Below are 18033 nucleotides of genomic sequence, written 5' to 3'. Positions count from 1 at the left end.
TGTATTGAGGATATCACACATGGTCAAATTCAGTAGTGCAACCTACAGGCTTCACTATCATCTGTATTTACGTTTAAGCCTGCATTTTTCAGAGTGTTTACATATTTTTGTCCAACCCCTGTATATTCAAAGTTTACAACACATTATAAGTGCAGCGTGACCTTGGAACACAATTTTTTTTTCTGTATTGTCTCCATTAATCTTTCAGTCAACTACTACTTAACATAATTTGGCAAAAGAAAAGTCAGTATCAAAATAGTGATCTTATACCTTTCTTATTTCCACAGTGAGACTTAACCCAATTATCACCCAGACAAATACTGTGAAAGGCCAAGTTCCCAAGTTTGAGTCTCGGACCAGCACAACACAGTTTTAATATGCCAGGAATTTTCAGATCATGGGTTATTTGTTGAAGTTTTCCCAGTAGTATTTTGACTGATAACCAAACAGACATCTTCAAGGTGAGTTGGTAATGAATTAAAACTGCAAGGCACAAATGGTTTTAATTAAAGTCATCAGCCCACCCTGAAGATGGCCGTATTGGTATCAGCCAAAATATTATAAGAAGAAATAATTTTTTCCTGGATGCATATCTAAAAGGCGATGGAAGGTCCTTAACTGTATTATATCTTCGTAGTTTACTGAAAATATTCTCCGAATGCACCTGAAGTCCAAAGTCGTGATACACATAAGCGACCATGGCTTTCTACAGCACTCCCTGAGCAATGATTGTCAAGTTACAAATATCTGTAAGTCAGACTCTGGATTTGTCCATGTTACATGCAGTCTAGACTCTCCAGAGAAAGTAATAGTGTGTGCTGGCAACACTTTAGATTGCAATCACAATTACAAATCTGATGTGATATCACAAACATTAATGAGAAGGCATCACTCATGACAGAAAATTATGTCACCCTTACAACAGTTTGATCAGTTTTAAGTGATGCAATCTAATGAACATATAATTATAAAAACTTAACCAGTTGCTGGTGAGAGTGGAACAGTGACATGTAATTTTACAGGTTAATAGTTTTGCACTGATAGTTGCTACCAGGAGATACAAAGGCTGCCCGCTACTTACCTCCAGGAGGCAAAATTCCAGTACTGTTGATAGACAAATTTAAAAGTGAAAAATGTGTCTATAAGCAATACTGAATGTAAATACACTCCTGGAAATGGAAAAAAGAACACATTGACACCGGTGTGTCAGACCCACCATACTTGCTCCGGACACTGCGAGAGGGCTGTACAAGCAATGATCACACGCACGGCACAGCGGACACACCAGGAACCGCGGTGTTGGCCGTCGAATGGCGCTAGCTGCGCAGCATTTGTGCACCGCCGCCGTCAGTGTCAGCCAGTTTGCCGTGGCATACGGAGCTCCATCGCAGTCTTTAACACTGGTAGCATGCCGCGACAGCGTGGACGTGAACCGTATGTGCAGTTGACGGACTTTGAGCGAGGGCGTATAGTGGGCATGCGGGAGGCCGGGTGGACGTACCGCCGAATTGCTCAACACGTGGGGCGTGAGGTCTCCACAGTACATCGATGTTGTCGCCAGTGGTCGGCGGAAGGTGCATGTGCCCGTCGACCTGGGACCGGACCGCAGCGACGCACGGATGCACGCCAAGACCGTAGGATCCTACGCAGTGCCGTAGGGGACCGCACCGCCACTTCCCAGCAAATTAGGGACACTGTTGCTCCTGGGGTATCGGCGAGGACCATTCGCAACCGTCTCCATGAAGCTGGGCTACGGTCCCGCACACCGTTAGGCCGTCTTCCGTTCACGCCCCAACATCGTGCAGCCCGCCTCCAGTGGTGTCGCGACAGGCGTGAATGGAGGGACGAATGGAGACGTGTCGTCTTCAGCGATGAGAGTCGCTTCTGCCTTGGTGCCAATGATGGTTGTATGCGTGTTTGGCGCCGTGCAGGTGAGCGCCACAATCAGGACTGCTTACGACCGAGGCACACAGGGCCAACACCCGGCATCATGGTGTGGGGAGCGATCTCCTACACTGGCCGTACACCACTGGTGATCGTCGAGGGGACACTGAATAGTGCACGGTACATCCAAACCATCATCGAACCCATCGTTCTACCATTCCTAGACCGGCAAGGGAACTTGCTGTTCCAACAGGACAATGCACGTCCACATGTATCCCGTGCCACCCAACGTGCTCTAGAAGGTGTAAGTCAACTACCCTGGCCAGCAAGATCTCCGGATCTGTCCCCCATTGAGCATGTTTGGGACTGGATGAAGCGTCGTCTCACGCGGTCTGCACGTTCAGCACGAACGCTGGTCCAACTGAGGCGCCAGGTGGAAATGGCATGGCAAGCCGTTCCACAGGACTACATCCAGCATCTCTACGATCGACTCCATGGGAGAATAGCAGCCTGCATTGCTGCGAAAGGTGGATATACACTGTACTAGTGCCGACATTGTGCATGCTCTGTTGCCTGTGTCTATGTGCCTGTGGCTCTGTCAGTGTGATCATGTGATGTATCTGACCCCAGGAATGTGTCAATAAAGTTTCCCCTTCCTGGGACAATGAATTCACGGTGTTCTTATTTCAATTTCCAGGAGTGTACTTGCCAGTAATTGGATATCCTTGTAATTTTAAAATTTTCTCAAATGAAGCCACCTTTTGAAACAAACGATAAAACTGGCATGGAAGCATGGTTATAGAACTCGCAAACTTGATTATAGCTCTGAGTGATGCAGCAGCAATAGAGCCAGTTGCATAAGTCATCAATAATAATAATAATGCGTTCTACCTATACAGCATTCATCCTTTCCCTCTAATTTCCCACATTTTTGTTATGACTGTTTAGACTAAATATTTAACTGACAAATTAGTTCTGTTATTACACTGAAGAGCCAAAGAAACTGGTATGCCCGCCTAATATTGTGTAGGTGCCCCACGAGTACGCAGAAGTGCCACAACACAACTTGGCATGGACTCGACTAATGTCTGAAGTAGTAGTGCTGGAGGGAATTGACACCATAAATCTGTTTGGGTATGAAGGGGTGGAGATCTCTTCTGAACAGCATGTTGCAAGGCATCCCTTACATGCTCAATAATGTTCATGTCTGGGGAGTTTGGTAGCCAGTGGAAGTGTTTAAACTCAGAGGAGTGTTCCTGGAGCAACTCTGTAGAAATTCTGGACATGTGGGGTGTTGCATTGTCCTGCTGGAATTGCCCAAGTCTGTCGGAATGCACAGTGGACATGAATGGATGCAGGTGATCAGACACGATGCTTATGTATGTGTCACCTGTCAGAGTAGTATCTAGATTTATCAGGGGTCCCACATTACTCAAACTGCACATGCCCCACACCATTACAGAGTCTCCACCAGCTTGAACAGTTCCCTGCTGATATGCAGGGTCTGTGGATTCGTGAGATTGTCTCCATACCCATACACATCCATCCACTCAAGACAATTTGAAATGAGACTCGTCTGACCAGGCAACATGTTTCTAGTCATCAACAGTCCAATTTCAGTGTTGACAGGCCCAGGCAAGGCGTAAAGCTTTGTGTGTCATACAGTCATCAAGGGTACACAAGTGGGCCTTCAACTCTGAAAGCCAATATCAATGATGTTTTGTTGAATGGTTTACACACTGACACTTGTTGATGGCCCAGCATTGAAATTTGCAGCAATTTGCGGAAGGGTTGGACTTCTATCATGTTGAACAATTCTCTCCAGTCATTGTTGGTACCGTTCTTGCACTATCTTTTTCCGGCTGCAGATCTTTTTCCAGCCACAGCGATGTCGGAGATTTGATGTTTTACCAGATTCCTGATATTTACGCTACACTCATGAAATAGTCGTACGGGAAAATCCCCACTTTGTCGCTACCTCGGAGATGCTGTGTCCCATTGCTTCTGCACTGACTATAAAACCATGGTCAAACTCACTTAAATCTTGATAACCTAACTGCACCAGACACTTGTTGTCTTATTTAGGCATTGCCAACTGCAGCACTGTATTCTGCCTGTTTACATCTCTGTATTTGAATACACATGCCTATACTAGTTTCTTTGGCGCTTCAGTGTATTTGATTAATTACAATATTATGACAAAGATGTACCGTGTCTACCAACAACATTCATATGATCATTCTAACTTTAAAATATATAAATGAAGACCAAATTAAAACATGAAATATCTATCAAGAATTCTTATACAATCATTTCAGCTTTAAAATATGTATCAGTAATCAACATGTAAGAAGTTAATTATATTGAAAATAAAATGCCACTTTCTCTACAGGAAGCAATGAAGTTACATGAAATATCTACTGATCCTTATAATCAGAGCTCTGTCAGATTACACTTAAACAGTGTCTAGGAAATATAAATTGAATGTACATTGATCAGCCAGAACATTATGACCACCAACCTACTATTGATATAAAACCATCTGGGCGACAGCAGTGTCACCTGGCAAGGAATGAGTGGTAGTCAGACACACACACACACACACACACACACACACACACACACACACACACACACACACACAGTGCATCTAGTATCAGTGATCATGCTTCAGTGTGTAGAATGGGGAAGTTGCACGATCTATCTGAGTTTGACTGAGGGCAGATTGTGACGGCCTGAATGCCTGGCACGAGCATTTTGGAAACTGCATGACTTGTTGGATGTTCGAGGAGTGCTGTGGTGAATGTCTTCAACACATAACAAAACCAAGGTGAAACCACATCAAGACATCAAAACCCCTCATTACAGATATCAGACGTTGTAGGCGCAGACTGGTAAAACAGGATAGATGACTAATTGTGGTGGAACTAACATCAGACTTTAATGGTGGGCAGAGTACAAGTGCGTCTGAACACTCAATGCACTGAATACTCCTAACAGTGGGCCTGCACAGCTGACAACCTATGTATGTGCCAATGTTAACACCATGACATTGGCAACTATGACTGAAATGGGTACGTGACCATCAGCATGAACATTGTTGCAGTGGCAGTGTGTTGCATGGTCTGATGAATCCCGGTGCCTTCTTCATCATGCTGATGGGAGAGCACAAATCTGTCGTCTTCCAGGGGAATAGCTCTGTGACACCTGTACTGCGGGGCGGAGACAAGCTGGCGGTGGCTCCATTATGCTCTGAGAAACATTCAGAGGGCATCCATGGGTCCAGTGGAGCTTGTGCAAGGCACCATGATGTCCAAGGAGTATCGTACACTTGTTGCAGATGCCATTCACCCCTTCATGATGATCATGTTTCCCGGTTGCAGTGGCATTTTTCAACGAGATAATGTGCCATGTCACAAGGCCAGGAGCGTGATGGAGTGGTTCGAGGAACACAGTGGCGAGTTGCAGTTGGTATGTTGGACTCCCAGCTCACCAACTCAAACACATCTGGGGTGTGATTGAATGTGGTGTGACTTGTGTGTGTGCAGATGTGGTGCTAGCTCCCTCCAGTGACCTACCAAGGCCTCATTACTTCCATGCTATGATGCATCACTGCTGTTATCCAAAGAGGTGGACATACCAGCTATTAGGTAGGTGGTCTTAATGTTCTGGCTGATCAGTGTATGAATCTAGAATGCTACTGTATTAGCTCCCATTACTGTAAGAGTAACTTAGACCGAAGAATCAAGGCAATTAATACTGACAACAATCTTACGTTAGAAGCTCTAAATCTTTCACTCATTTGAATTCTTACAGTACAAAGTAGAGCTATGAACATAACCATTTATATTCAAAGCAGTTAACAGGATGCTAGAGGGAATATCCTGCATATCTCTAGACATCTAGAAACTGTCACTGTAAAACTGTATAAATAAAGAGATGATTGCTTGTCGAGCCTATAGAGTAAATTTTGTGCCAGACAAAATAAATACAGACAGAATCAATAAATGTCTAAATCTGTGGCAACATTACGATCAAGGGGATATGATATGAGTGAGTGATAGTTTGTCTATAACACAGACTACAATTATCTGAAATTTCCATCAGATAATTACATGTATTTTTTCTCTCTGTGATTAAAGAACTCAGAACACAAGAGATATAGTAGACAGTGATAACTGCAGAGATACACATAATCCCCAATGAAATAATAAAATTCATCAAATCCTCTCCTAATCCCATAACGCATAATGGTTTGATGGATTACAGTAATCTTTCTTAGTCAAAAAATGCCTGTATTTATTCATTAAATTGGTGTCATCCACACAGTAAATACATTTTTTGGTCTGTTACTATATTTTTAATCTTACAACTAATAAAAGTAATAACACCGGTAATGTTACATATTGTAAATACATTGCATGTGGAATAAACTACACATATTATGTATTCATTGTTTGCAGAAGACTGTGTTCTCCTCTGAAATATGTACTGTGTTTGCAAGAGCTGTCAATGTGATGATGATGTGCAAAAATATTCTTAAAACAAAATGTATAAAACTCATAGTGACTATTCCAGCAGAATAGGAATATGAAATGTTTTATCAGTTATGGTTGATTACAGTTAGATTGAAACATGAGCTGAAGGAACATGTAAGTCAAAAGTTCCTGAGCTTGCTTTGTTGAGTGTGAACAGTTAACCATCCTCAGCTGTATTCATCCGAAAATTAGTACATGAAACAAAGAAGCGTGAAACATTATAAATACATTTGTATATTAATTGTAATCATCATAATAGGAAATAATTCAAAATGCTGTCGAGGCAGTAATTAGTTATTGAGTACTGTATCTGCATATTGATCCTGTTCCAATTAATTGTCCATCTGAATATAAGGGATTTTTTTTCATGTTTGGAGGATTGTTAATAATTGTTTTGCCTCAGACTGAGTGAGAAAGTTTGTTTTAAGCTATTTATGTAACATCTCTACCACTGTCCTATTATATCTGGTATTTTTATGGAAACTTAGTTAAGAATTTTCATCAACAAACAATGGTCAGAATATTGTAATGAATATGCAGGGAGCATCTATGTTCAATATGAACTGTGAAGTAACTTTGTGTAGCATTCTACAATATTTTTTAAATCATAACAGCTTTAAACAAATTTGTGTTAACTGCGTTAAATGTTTGTGCCATAAAATAAATGCAATCATCTTGCATTAATAATATGAAGTGTGTTCCTGCCAATTCATCTGAAAATATTCTGCAGGTTGACACCAGCATATATGGCAGTGATTGGAATTGCCATACTTAATATGAAATGGCACAGCCAGAAAACTTTGTTCCATATGACAGAGAGAGCAGATGTTATTTGTCCGAAGTACTGGTGGCGGAATTTGCTTTACATCAATAATCTGTTTGACAGGGAAGAAATGGTAAGTGTTATTCTGATCTAAGACAGTAAATTATATCTGCATGTTATTTATGACTTTTATCATTTTGTTGTCAGTATAAGGTGACAAGATAGTCTAGAAGAGGTTTCACATACAATGTTGTGTAAAAAGGTGATCTACTCACACAAACAATGAAGTTTTATACACAACAAGAAATACATGAGTCCCTTAAATCTCAAGCAATGTAAGTTCACCTTTTCTTACATTTTCAGTAGGATTGTGATCTTGCTCAGCAAGTGGCATTCTGTTGACAGTGCAAATGGTTTAATTTGTAACTCACACAGCTAGCAGCATAATTTTCTGCTGTAAGTGGAGATATGTATCTGTTGACAGCTGAAGTGTTGTAGTTGGGAGTTTCATCACTGCACCTGCTATTGTTTTTAGTTCTCTCAATTCAGTGTGAATCTTTGATCTTCGTACTTTTCCAAAAATAGGACTGTACTTGTTCAATTATTTGAAATGTGTTCAGTGTGATTCACCCTGAGTTCGAGTGGTAAAGATAGCATCAGGGAATATATTACATGGCTTTAACAAAAAAAATCTATTTCTGGAGAGAAAAATTGGGATTCTTAGAGCAATTTGAAAGGTCAGTTGAAATCTGTTTTCAGTTTTTCATCATCAGCCATAGTTTAACCAGAACGTCCATTTTTATCTAATACATTACCATACAATTACTTTTTTGCAATTCAAGAAATAATAAGATCAAATGTTTCAGTTAAGTACTCTAACTATACCATATAAGAGAAACCTAGGAAGGTGGAATCTGATGCTGTATTCACAAAAGCATTTGCTTTCTAGAATGTATTTGAAAGAAAGGTATACAGAAATAGAGAAAATGATAAAATGTGCCACCAAAAATTACAAGTCTCGTTTTTTTCCCTTGTATGGAGTGTCTTTCTTGTCTCAAATGATACTCCAGCAATAATCAGCTAACACTGTAGTTATCTACTTCCCTTTGTACCATTTTTTCATGGTGGAATATGTCTCAGTGGAATCTTTGTCTGTGTTGCTCTCTGGGAAGAAGTCAGTGTGAGAGTGCAGGAAATGTACTTTCAAAGACATGATGCAGCCAAGAATTCAATCAGCATTAATCATTTGATTCACTCCATCCTTCTAATTTGCAGCTCGTGTTCCTCCATAGAAGTTTTCTGACTTTTTATTTTATTTTATTTTTCCAATATAATTATGCACTTTTATCTCATAAATAGAATTCTTGTAGAACAGTGTTATTTGGGACGATAATGGATCCCTTTGTTATCTTGTTATTTAAATCAAAATTAAATGGGTTGCCACAAGCTGTCATTCATATACTCCTGGGATGAAGTGTCTGGATCTCAAGGTCCTAAGGAATTTGTGTCTGTTTGGTCAAACACATTGAAACAAAAGCACTGTCTGCAAAACATGTTGTCATGTACAATGATGGTGGTTTAGCCTCCGCAGAAAACTGCAGCAGGGGACAGCAGATATTTTGCCCCAATTGATTGGTAAGATATTATTGCCAAGCCAAGGAAAAAAAATTCCTTTCATGTCATTGTAATCACAGGCAATTACTTTTCATCTGTGGAAAATTTTTTGAAGACAATTACCAAAAGGAAGACTGAAACTGAAAAACATTTAGTATCATGGCTAAAGATGTTTTGGACTCTGTACCAAAAGAGAGATTGATTCACACTCTTTTTCAAGGAAACACTGTCAGTGGACATGGAATTTCACATGTTGGACTTCAAGCCAGAGTCTAAAAAAGGACACACAGTTTCTCTGACTAACATGCCTCAGGGAAAGTAGTACACAGGACCATAGGTTGTTATGAAAGAGAAGAAGAAGGACTTAGAAAAACATTTGACATTCTTTCCACTCACTCATCACTAGTGCTTTCAGAGTCTTCTTTCTTCTGGCAATGCTGAGGACATTGGGCCACTGATTGAAAATGACAGTACTGATGATGAATAACTGTGATTATGTAAATACAGTGTTGTTGACTGTCATATATATTTTTATAGTAAATAAAATCGTTGACCTGTTTGTATCACAAGTTCTGTAACTTCATTTAGGCCCTTATATCATGTCTATAACTGGATAAAATTTATTGAAATTGTTAATTTGAGGTAGAAAAAAAGTATTCAGCTAATATATAAAAAGTAACATAAGAACTACTGTTGAATTTTGTATAACAATGTTAGTGAACCAAAAAGTAGAAGCATTGAGTTGTCTATAGACACACACGAAAGAAATAAAACTTGCTAAGTTTTTGGAGTAATCGTTTGATGAGCTGGAGTAAAACACACACACACACACACACACACACACACACACACACACACACACACCTATGCCTCTACATGGTGCCAGCTGGACTAAGAGTAGCAGTGCTGTATTTCGGCAGGGGGACTGGTTGTGGTAGCGATAGTGTCAGGTGGGGTGGGTAGAGTGAGATGGACTAGGAAGGGGTCGCTAGTGGCTGATAGGGAGTAGCCAGTTTGCCAGCTATGACTGCAGGAGGGAGGGGTAGCTGGTATATGGGCTAGGCATGTAATGCGCAGTTGTAGAGGCCAGTGTGGAGAAGCACACACTAAAGGCAACATGGGGTCATGAATTGGGAGGGTGTGATAGGGTGGAGGAAGGGGAAACTGTTGGGTAGAGGGCACAGGGATACCTGAGATTGAGACCAGGATGATTATAGGAGTGGAGGATTTGTTGTAAGGATAACTCCCATCTGCGTAGTTTAGGGAAGCTGGTGGAAGAGGAAAAGATCCAAATGACCCAGTTATGAAGTAACCTTTGAAACTGAGCATGTTGTGCCACTTGGTACTCAGCTTTGTTCTGGGTGATAGAGTTGGCCATTTATCCTAGTGGACAGCTGGTTGGTAGTAATACTGACATAAAAAACTGCAGGGTTGGTATACAATATGGCTGTTTTCAGAGATGGTCCAGCTACTGATGGATGGGGTAGGAAGAGAGATAATCAAAGCCCTGCCAAAGTTGTTCCAGTCCAGGGTGATACTTCATGGTGTGGTAGATGGTCTTTTGTAGCTGATTATTGGGGGTGGTAGGAGGATTGGGGGTTTGTGAGGATATAGTGAGGGAAATCTGTTTGTGGATCAGGTGTTTGTGGGGGGGTTGGGGGGGGGGGTGCCTCTCTGTGAAGGCTTTTGTCAGGCCTTCAGCATACTGGGCAAGGGAGTTCTTGTCGCTGCAGCTACATCGTCCACAGGTGACTAGGCTGTGTGGGGGAATGTTTTGGTATGGGAAGGATGGAAGTTGTCAGAATGCAGGTAATGTTGATGGTTTGTGTGTTTAATGTGGACAGTGGTATGGATGGAGCCATTAGAATGTGGAAGTCAGTGGCCAGGAACATGGTGCAGTGGGTAGAGGAAGACCAGGTGAAGCAGATAGGACAGAAGGTGCTGAGTTTGTGAAGGAATGTGGGTCGAGTGTCTCAGCCCTGAGACCAGATCTTGAAGATATCATTAATGAATCAGACTAGGGGTTCTGAGTTTTTGGAAGCTAAGAGGGTCTCCTCTAGATGGCCCATAAGCAGGTTGACATTGGACTCCCACTTTCATCCCTTTGCCACAGGGCTCATATCCCTGTGGCAGAGCAAGGAGCAAGACCTGCCCAATCTAGCCACCCAGTACCTTCTACTCCAGTCATGCCAAAGGCTTCTCCTAGCCCATCAGAGGCCAGGCCACCTGTGAAGCAGCAATGTCATATATGATCTCTGCAGCAAACACTGCACAGCTTTTTATGTCAGTATGACTATCAGTCAGCTGTCCACCAGGATGAATGGCCCCCTTCAAACTGTTTCCAATAACAAAGTTGAGCATCCAGTGGCAAAACATGCAGCTGAGCACAACATGCTCAGTTTGAATGGCTGCTTCCCAGCCCATACCATCTGGATGCTTCCCTCCACCATCAACTTCTCTTAAACTATACAGATGGGAGTTTTCCTTACAAAACAAACTCCACTCTCGTAATCATCCTGGCTTCAATCTCATGTAACCCACTGCTCCTGAACGCTCCACACAACAGTTTCCCCTGTCTCAGTCCACATCTTCACATTGCCTTTAGCGTGTGCCACTCCCCATCGACACCTACAATTGTGCATAACATATCTAGCCCGTATACCTGCCACCCCTCACGCCTGCATTCCTAGCCAGCAAACTGGCTGCCTCCCTTCAAGCTGCTAGCCATCCACCCCCAGTCCCTCTCCCTGACTCTTGCCTCTCATTCCATCAACTCACCCTATGCAACACTACCCTAGCACAACCAGTCCACCTGCTGAAATACAGCACTGGCACTGTTAGTCCAGCCAGTGCCACGTAGGGGCATAGACGTGTGTGTGTGTGTGTGTGTGTGTGTGTGTGTGTGTGTGTGTGTGTGTGTTTGTTTGTTTCATTCTAGCTTGTCAAAGGATAACTCTGAAAGCTAGCAAGTTTTCTTTCTTTCGTGTGTGCCTATCAATAACTCAACACTCCTGCATTTCAGTGAGTGGTCTCCTTTAATCCAGAATAATTACAGTCTACAAGAAATTTCCAGCAGCAATCTTAGTAAACCATAAATATCTCAAAACAAGAACAATGTGAGTTACACCACTTGGTACCTAAGGGGCTCCAATGTACAAGTGGGCTATTAGGAACAGTGCAAGCTATCGTGAGTCCATATTCCAAACCCAAGTCCAGTCCAAGCCAGATCACAGTTCTGTGTACTATGAACAGAGTCCACCAGAATAAGATCATAGTCAAGTTGGGTTGTTTTGTGGGAGGAGACCAAACAGCGAGGTCATTGGTTTAGGGAAGGATGGGGAAGGAAGTCACTCGTGCCCTTTTCAAAGGAACCATCTTGGCATTTGCCTGAAGCAGTTTAGGGAAATCACAGAAAACCTAAATCAGGATGGCCGGATGTGGGATTGAACCGTTGTCCTCCCAGATGTGAGTCCAGTGTGCTAACCACTGTGCCACCTCACTCGGTAAGGTCATAGTCAATACGATATCACTTGTGGTGCGCACTCCACTGTCCGCATCATACCTGCTTAGGCTAGCACCTGTTCTGGTGTATATGCCAAAGTCTGGCACGATCAGTCAGAGGGCATGCCTGAGGATCAGTGCCCTCTCAGTAGTGTCCCAACAGTGAACAATAGTAATGTAGCACCAAATAATTTTCCATAGTAACTTAAGTGATACCACTACAACCCCTCCCCAGCAGCGACCACCTGGTGAAGAAGAACGAAGGTAGTGCATGGTCCAGAGGATCTGCTACCAGAGAAGGTGGCACATCAGTGTCCATGGTAGTTGCTGCAAAAAGCTGTGGTAGGACAATATTTGATGCAAGTTGCACAAGTCACCCGAGACCAGAGACCCCACTGGGGTTGGAGAACCCGGCACCATGGGTGGAGGCCAAAGGATACACCACAGATCATTCCACAGATCCAAGTTGTGTCGGTCCAAGCTCATGGGCCTATGCTATGGTCCCACTTGGAAAGGAGACTTCTTTTTGCTGATATTAAATATAACTGGATCCTCATTCTGACTTGTACAATTTGTGCTTTCTGATAAAACTGGACCAATAAAAAAAAACAGTCAATCAAGAGATTTCAGTTGTTTCTCAATGCCACTGACACTAATATCTACATCATTCATCTTTGCAGTGGTGCAAGGATTAAACTGGGGTGGTACTTGTGAATTTTCCTTCGTAAAGGAACACTTCAAAATTGAATTCAGCATTTCGGTTCCTGTGTCATCAATAAGTGTCTGGACACTAGCTTTGGTGCCACTGACAGCCTTTAAATATGAATAGAATTTCCTTGAGTTTTGTGACGGTTCTTTTGATAAGATTCTACTATGGTAGTCATTGCTGCTTCAAGCATTGCCCTTTTGACAGACAAACATGGTTCTTTTAGCATCTCTCTATCTATACACCTTTGCTTGTTTTACACGTATTGCTTTTTCTTTAAAGTTTCTTTAGAGAGAATTTATACCAGGTGCAGTTCACCCTGTACCTCTGCGCGCGCACACACACACACACACACACACACACACACACACACACACACACACACATCACATCACAAACTGATCTACTAGGTACATGTCAACTATTGTTCTTAATTTCAGCAACAGTTCCTTTGCATACTTATGCCCAGAACGAATGTTACAGGTTCCTCCTTCATTTATGCTCAACTGTTTCCTTATCTGCTTTACTGAACATATAAATACTTTTGGATTAAAGGAGACCACTCACTGAAAAGCAAAAGTGTTGAGTCATTGACAGGCACATACAAAAAGACAGAAAACATGATAGCTTTCAGAGTAATCCTTGTTCACGATACAGTATAAATATATACAGAAAGTACACACATACACACGCACACATACACATATCTATACCATTACATGGCACTGGCTGGATGCACAATGCTAAATTCTGGCAGGTGAACTAGGTCAAGTTGGATTTTGTGTCAGGTGGGGTGGGTAGAGAGAGAGAGAGAGACAGAGAGAGAGAGAGAGAGAGAGAGAGAGAGAGAGAGAGAGAGGTGGAAGGCAGATAGTGGGGTTGGGGGTGGGTGACTAGTTGCTCAGTGGGAGCTAGCTGGTTTTCCAGTTAGGAATGGAGGAGGGAGGGGTGGCAGATGTACAGGCTAGGCATGTGAAGCATGACTGTTGGACCCGGTAGGAAGCAGCACATTTTGGAGGAGGTGACTGGATGGAGGAAGAGGAAACTGTTGGATGGATGGTGCATGGACAGTAGGTTACCAGAGATTGAGGCCACAGTGATTACAGGAGCAGAGTGTGTGTTGTGAAGATTACTCCTATCTGCATAGTTTAGAGAAGCTAATAGTAGAGGGAAGGATCCAGACAGCCTAGATTATGAAGCAGCGGGTGATCAACTTTGTTCTTGGCAACAGTTTGGCAGTGGCCCCTCAATCTGGTGGGCAGTTGGTTGGTAGTCATATGGACATGAAAAGCTGTGCAGTGTTTGCAGCAGAGTTGGAATATGAGGTGGTTGCTTTCACAAGTGGCCCAACCTTTGATGCAGTAGGATAAACATGTGACAGGACTGGAGTAAGAAGTGCTAGGTGGGTGGACTGGGCAGGTCTTGCATCTTGGTCTTCCATGGAATATGATTCCCATGGCAATGTTTTGGGAGTGGAAGTGGTGTAAGGATGGACTAGGATGTTATATAGGTTGGGTGGGCAACAGAACACCACTTTAGGAGGGGTGGGAAATATCTTGGGTAGGATGTTCATCATTTCAGGGCACGATGAGAGATAAAGCCCGTAGATATGTTTCAGTTGTTCCAGTCCAGTGTACTACAGGTTGATGACTAGGATGCTCCTTTGCAGCTTATTCTTTGGGGTGGTGGGATGATTGGGGTGTGTGTGAGGACATGGTGCAGGTAATCTGTTTGTGGGCTAGGTTAAAACCACCAACAGTACTCAAATTTTGTCAGCTGTCATCCCTTCCACACCAAAAAATCCTTCCCATACAAACTGGCCACCTTGGGATGGCATATCTGCAGTGACAGGACATTCTCTCCCCGGTATGCTGAAAATCTCATGAAGCTCTTCACAGACAGGCACTACCCCCTGAACCTAATCGACAAACAGACTTCTTGTGCTGTATCCTCACAAATCCCCAATCCTCCCATCATCCCCAAGAATTAGCTACAAAGGAGCATTGCTGTCGTCACCCAGTATCACCATGGCCTGGAACAACTGAAACATATCCTATGTCAGGGCTTTGATTACCTCTCATCATTCCCTGAAATGAGGGGCATCCTACCCAAGATCCTTCCCACCTGTACTAAGGTGGTGTTCCATTGCCCACCAGCCCATCTTTATGCTGCTCCCACTCCCAGCCCCTTTGCCACAGGAATCATATACCTGTGAAAGACTAAGGTGCAAGACCTGCCAAATCCATCCACCCAGCACTTCCTACTCCATTTGTGTCATAGACTTATCCTACTCCATCAGAGGCTGGGCCACCTTTGACAGCAACCATGTCGTATGCCAACTCTGCTGCAAACACTGAACAGCTTTTTATTTTGGTATGACTACCAACCAGCTGGCCACCAGGATGAATGGCCACTGCCAAACTGTCACCAAGAACAAAGTTGGCTACCCAGTGGCACAACACGCAGTTGACCACAACAAGCTTAATTTCAATGGTTGCTTCACAATCCAAGCCATCTGAATCCTTCCCTCCACCATCAGCTTCTGTAGATGGGAATTATCATTGCAACAGAATCTTCATTTCCTTAATCATCCTGACCACAGTCTCTGGTCGCATACTGTCCCTACACAACACCCAATAGTTTCCCCTTCCTCTGTTCTGTCAGCCCTTCAAATTCGCCTTCAGCACGTGCCACTCGCCACTGGCTGTGGCAACTGTGCATCACGTGCGGTGAAACCTCCACCACAGCCTAGTCCACCTGCCAAAATGCAGCATTGTGCATTGAGATGGTGCCTTGTAGGGGCAAAGTCATGTGTATTCAGCCTGAATGGTGGAAGTGATTGTCTTCAAGTCTTGAAGCTCATGGGTGGTACCGAACAGTGATCGGCTCAGGGACTTCAGATTGTAATGAGGTGCATTGACTGCACTACCATAAACTCTGCATGCATTTAAGTGCATTGACAAAAACCTTGAAGTGGCTTTGTGATAAGCCACAGGGAGCTGGCAGTGTGTGTATCTGCATCACTATTTTAAAGCATTTGAGTGGTTCTCCCTGGATTACATGTGGAGGGTGTATGGATCAGAAGGATCTGAATATCTGAAAACAATTTGAAATATCCATATCAGTAACTGAGGCTGCTCACAGGTGGCTATAGAACCAGCCCAGTATTTAGCTTCTGTGCTGATGATAAGAAGTCACCACTTCCCTTGTGGTGGCAGCTCGTCATGGTGCTAGACATGGAGTTTCTTTTCTATTCCACTATCACTGTCATTATACCGGGTGATCAAAAAGTTACTATAAATTTGAAAACTTAATAAACCACGGAATAATGTAGATAGAGAGGTAAAAATTTACACACATGCTTGGAATGACATGGGGTTTTATATTAGAACAAAAAAAAAACCACAAAGTTCACCAAATGTCCGACAGATGGCGCTGGACAGCAAAACGTCAGTGGTTGTGCATGACAATCATGTATAAAAGGAGCTGTAATGAGAGAGAGAATCAGATGCGCCAGCAGTCACAGCATGGTGACGTTACCTGAAAAGGCACTTTTAGTGAAGCTGTATTATCAGGATGGGGAATGTGCTAGTTCAGCGTTACGATCCTATTGCCATAGGAAAGGGATTCAAACAGGTAAAGGTCCATTGACAAATGCAGCTGTGGCGAGAATGATTTGGAAGTTCAAAGCCACGATAGACCCAGCAGTGGCCGACCGAGCACAAGGCATAATGCTGCTGAGACAGTTCAGGAAGAAATGGAACTGTAGCGGGTTTGTCTATGCACGGGGAAGTCAGCGCTCGTGAAGTCGCACGTTGCACCGGCATTCCATACACTACTGTTTGGTTGGCACTTAGGCGTACCCTCCGATGCTATCTGTACAAAATCCATCTGCATCATGAACTGTTACCTGGCGATTTAGTGAAGCGGAGGGCATTTGCGGTGTGAGCATTTCAAAAGATGGCGGAAGATGACGATTGGTTGAGTAACGTGTTGTGGACCGACGAAGCTCATTTCACGCTCCGAGGGTCTGTCAACACCCACAACTGCAGAATTTGGGCTACCAAAAATCCTAGAACTGTCGTGGAAACCCCATTGCATGATGAGAAAGTCACAGTATGGGTTGGATTTACCACATCTACCGTTATCAGGCCTTTTTTCTTCGAGGAAATGCATGATGCTGGTTTTGTAACTGCTACTGTGACGGCTGAGAAGTACGCCGATATGTTACAGAATCACATCATCCCTAGCCTAGCTGATAAACACCTGGAACATACAATGTTTATGCAGGATGGCGCTCCAACCCATATTGCTAGACGCGTGAAGATCTCTTGTGTGCGTCGTTTGGTGATGATCGTGTGCTCAGCCGCCACTTTTGTCATGCTTGGCCTCCCAGGTCCACAGACCTCAGTCCGTGCGATTATTGGCTTTGGGGTTATCTGAAGTCACAAGTGTATCATGATCAACCGACATCTCTAGGGACGCTGAAAGACAACATCCAACACCAATGCCTCACCATAACTCCGGACATGCTTTACAGTGCTGTTCACAACATTATTCCTCGACTACAGCTATTATTGAGGAATGATGGTGGACATATTGAGCATTTCCTGTAAAGAACATCATCTTTGCTTTGTCTTACTTTGTTATGCTAATTATTGTTTTCTGATCAGATGAAGCGCCATCTGTCGGACATTTTTTGAACTTTTGTATGATGTGACTTACCAAATGAAGGCGCTGGCATGTTGATAGACACACAAACAAACACAAACATACACACATGTCTGCTTGTGTCTGTGTATGTGCGGATGGATATGTGTGTGTGTGTGTGTGTGTGTGTGTGTGTGTGTGTGTGTGTGTGTGTGTGTGCGTGTGTGTGTGTGTGTGTGTGTGTGTGTGTGTGCGAGTGTATACCTGTCCTTTTTCCCCCTAAGGTAAGCCTTTCCGCTCCCAGGATTGGAATGACTCCTTACCCTCTCCCTTAAAACCCACATCCTTTTGTCTTTCCCTCTCCTTCCCTCTTTCCT

At 43.2% G+C, this 18033-nt stretch overlaps 1 protein-coding gene across 1 annotated transcript in view; it reads left to right on the top strand.

Annotated features, from left to right (window-relative positions):
* Window positions 1-18033, top strand: part of LOC124556202 — a 352070-nt gene that overhangs the window by 235592 nt on the left and 98445 nt on the right. Inside the window, exon 11 of the mRNA XM_047130193.1 lies at window positions 7153-7318. Coding sequence (XP_046986149.1) covers window positions 7153-7318 — 166 coding nt within the window. The remainder of the gene's footprint in view (window positions 1-7152; window positions 7319-18033) is intronic.

Source organism: Schistocerca americana, chromosome X (genome assembly GCF_021461395.2).
Source record: "Schistocerca americana isolate TAMUIC-IGC-003095 chromosome X, iqSchAmer2.1, whole genome shotgun sequence".
Lineage (NCBI taxonomy): Eukaryota > Metazoa > Arthropoda > Insecta > Orthoptera > Acrididae > Schistocerca > Schistocerca americana.
Note: the sequence above shows the minus strand (reverse complement) of the source record. Positions and strands in the feature narration are given on the sequence as shown.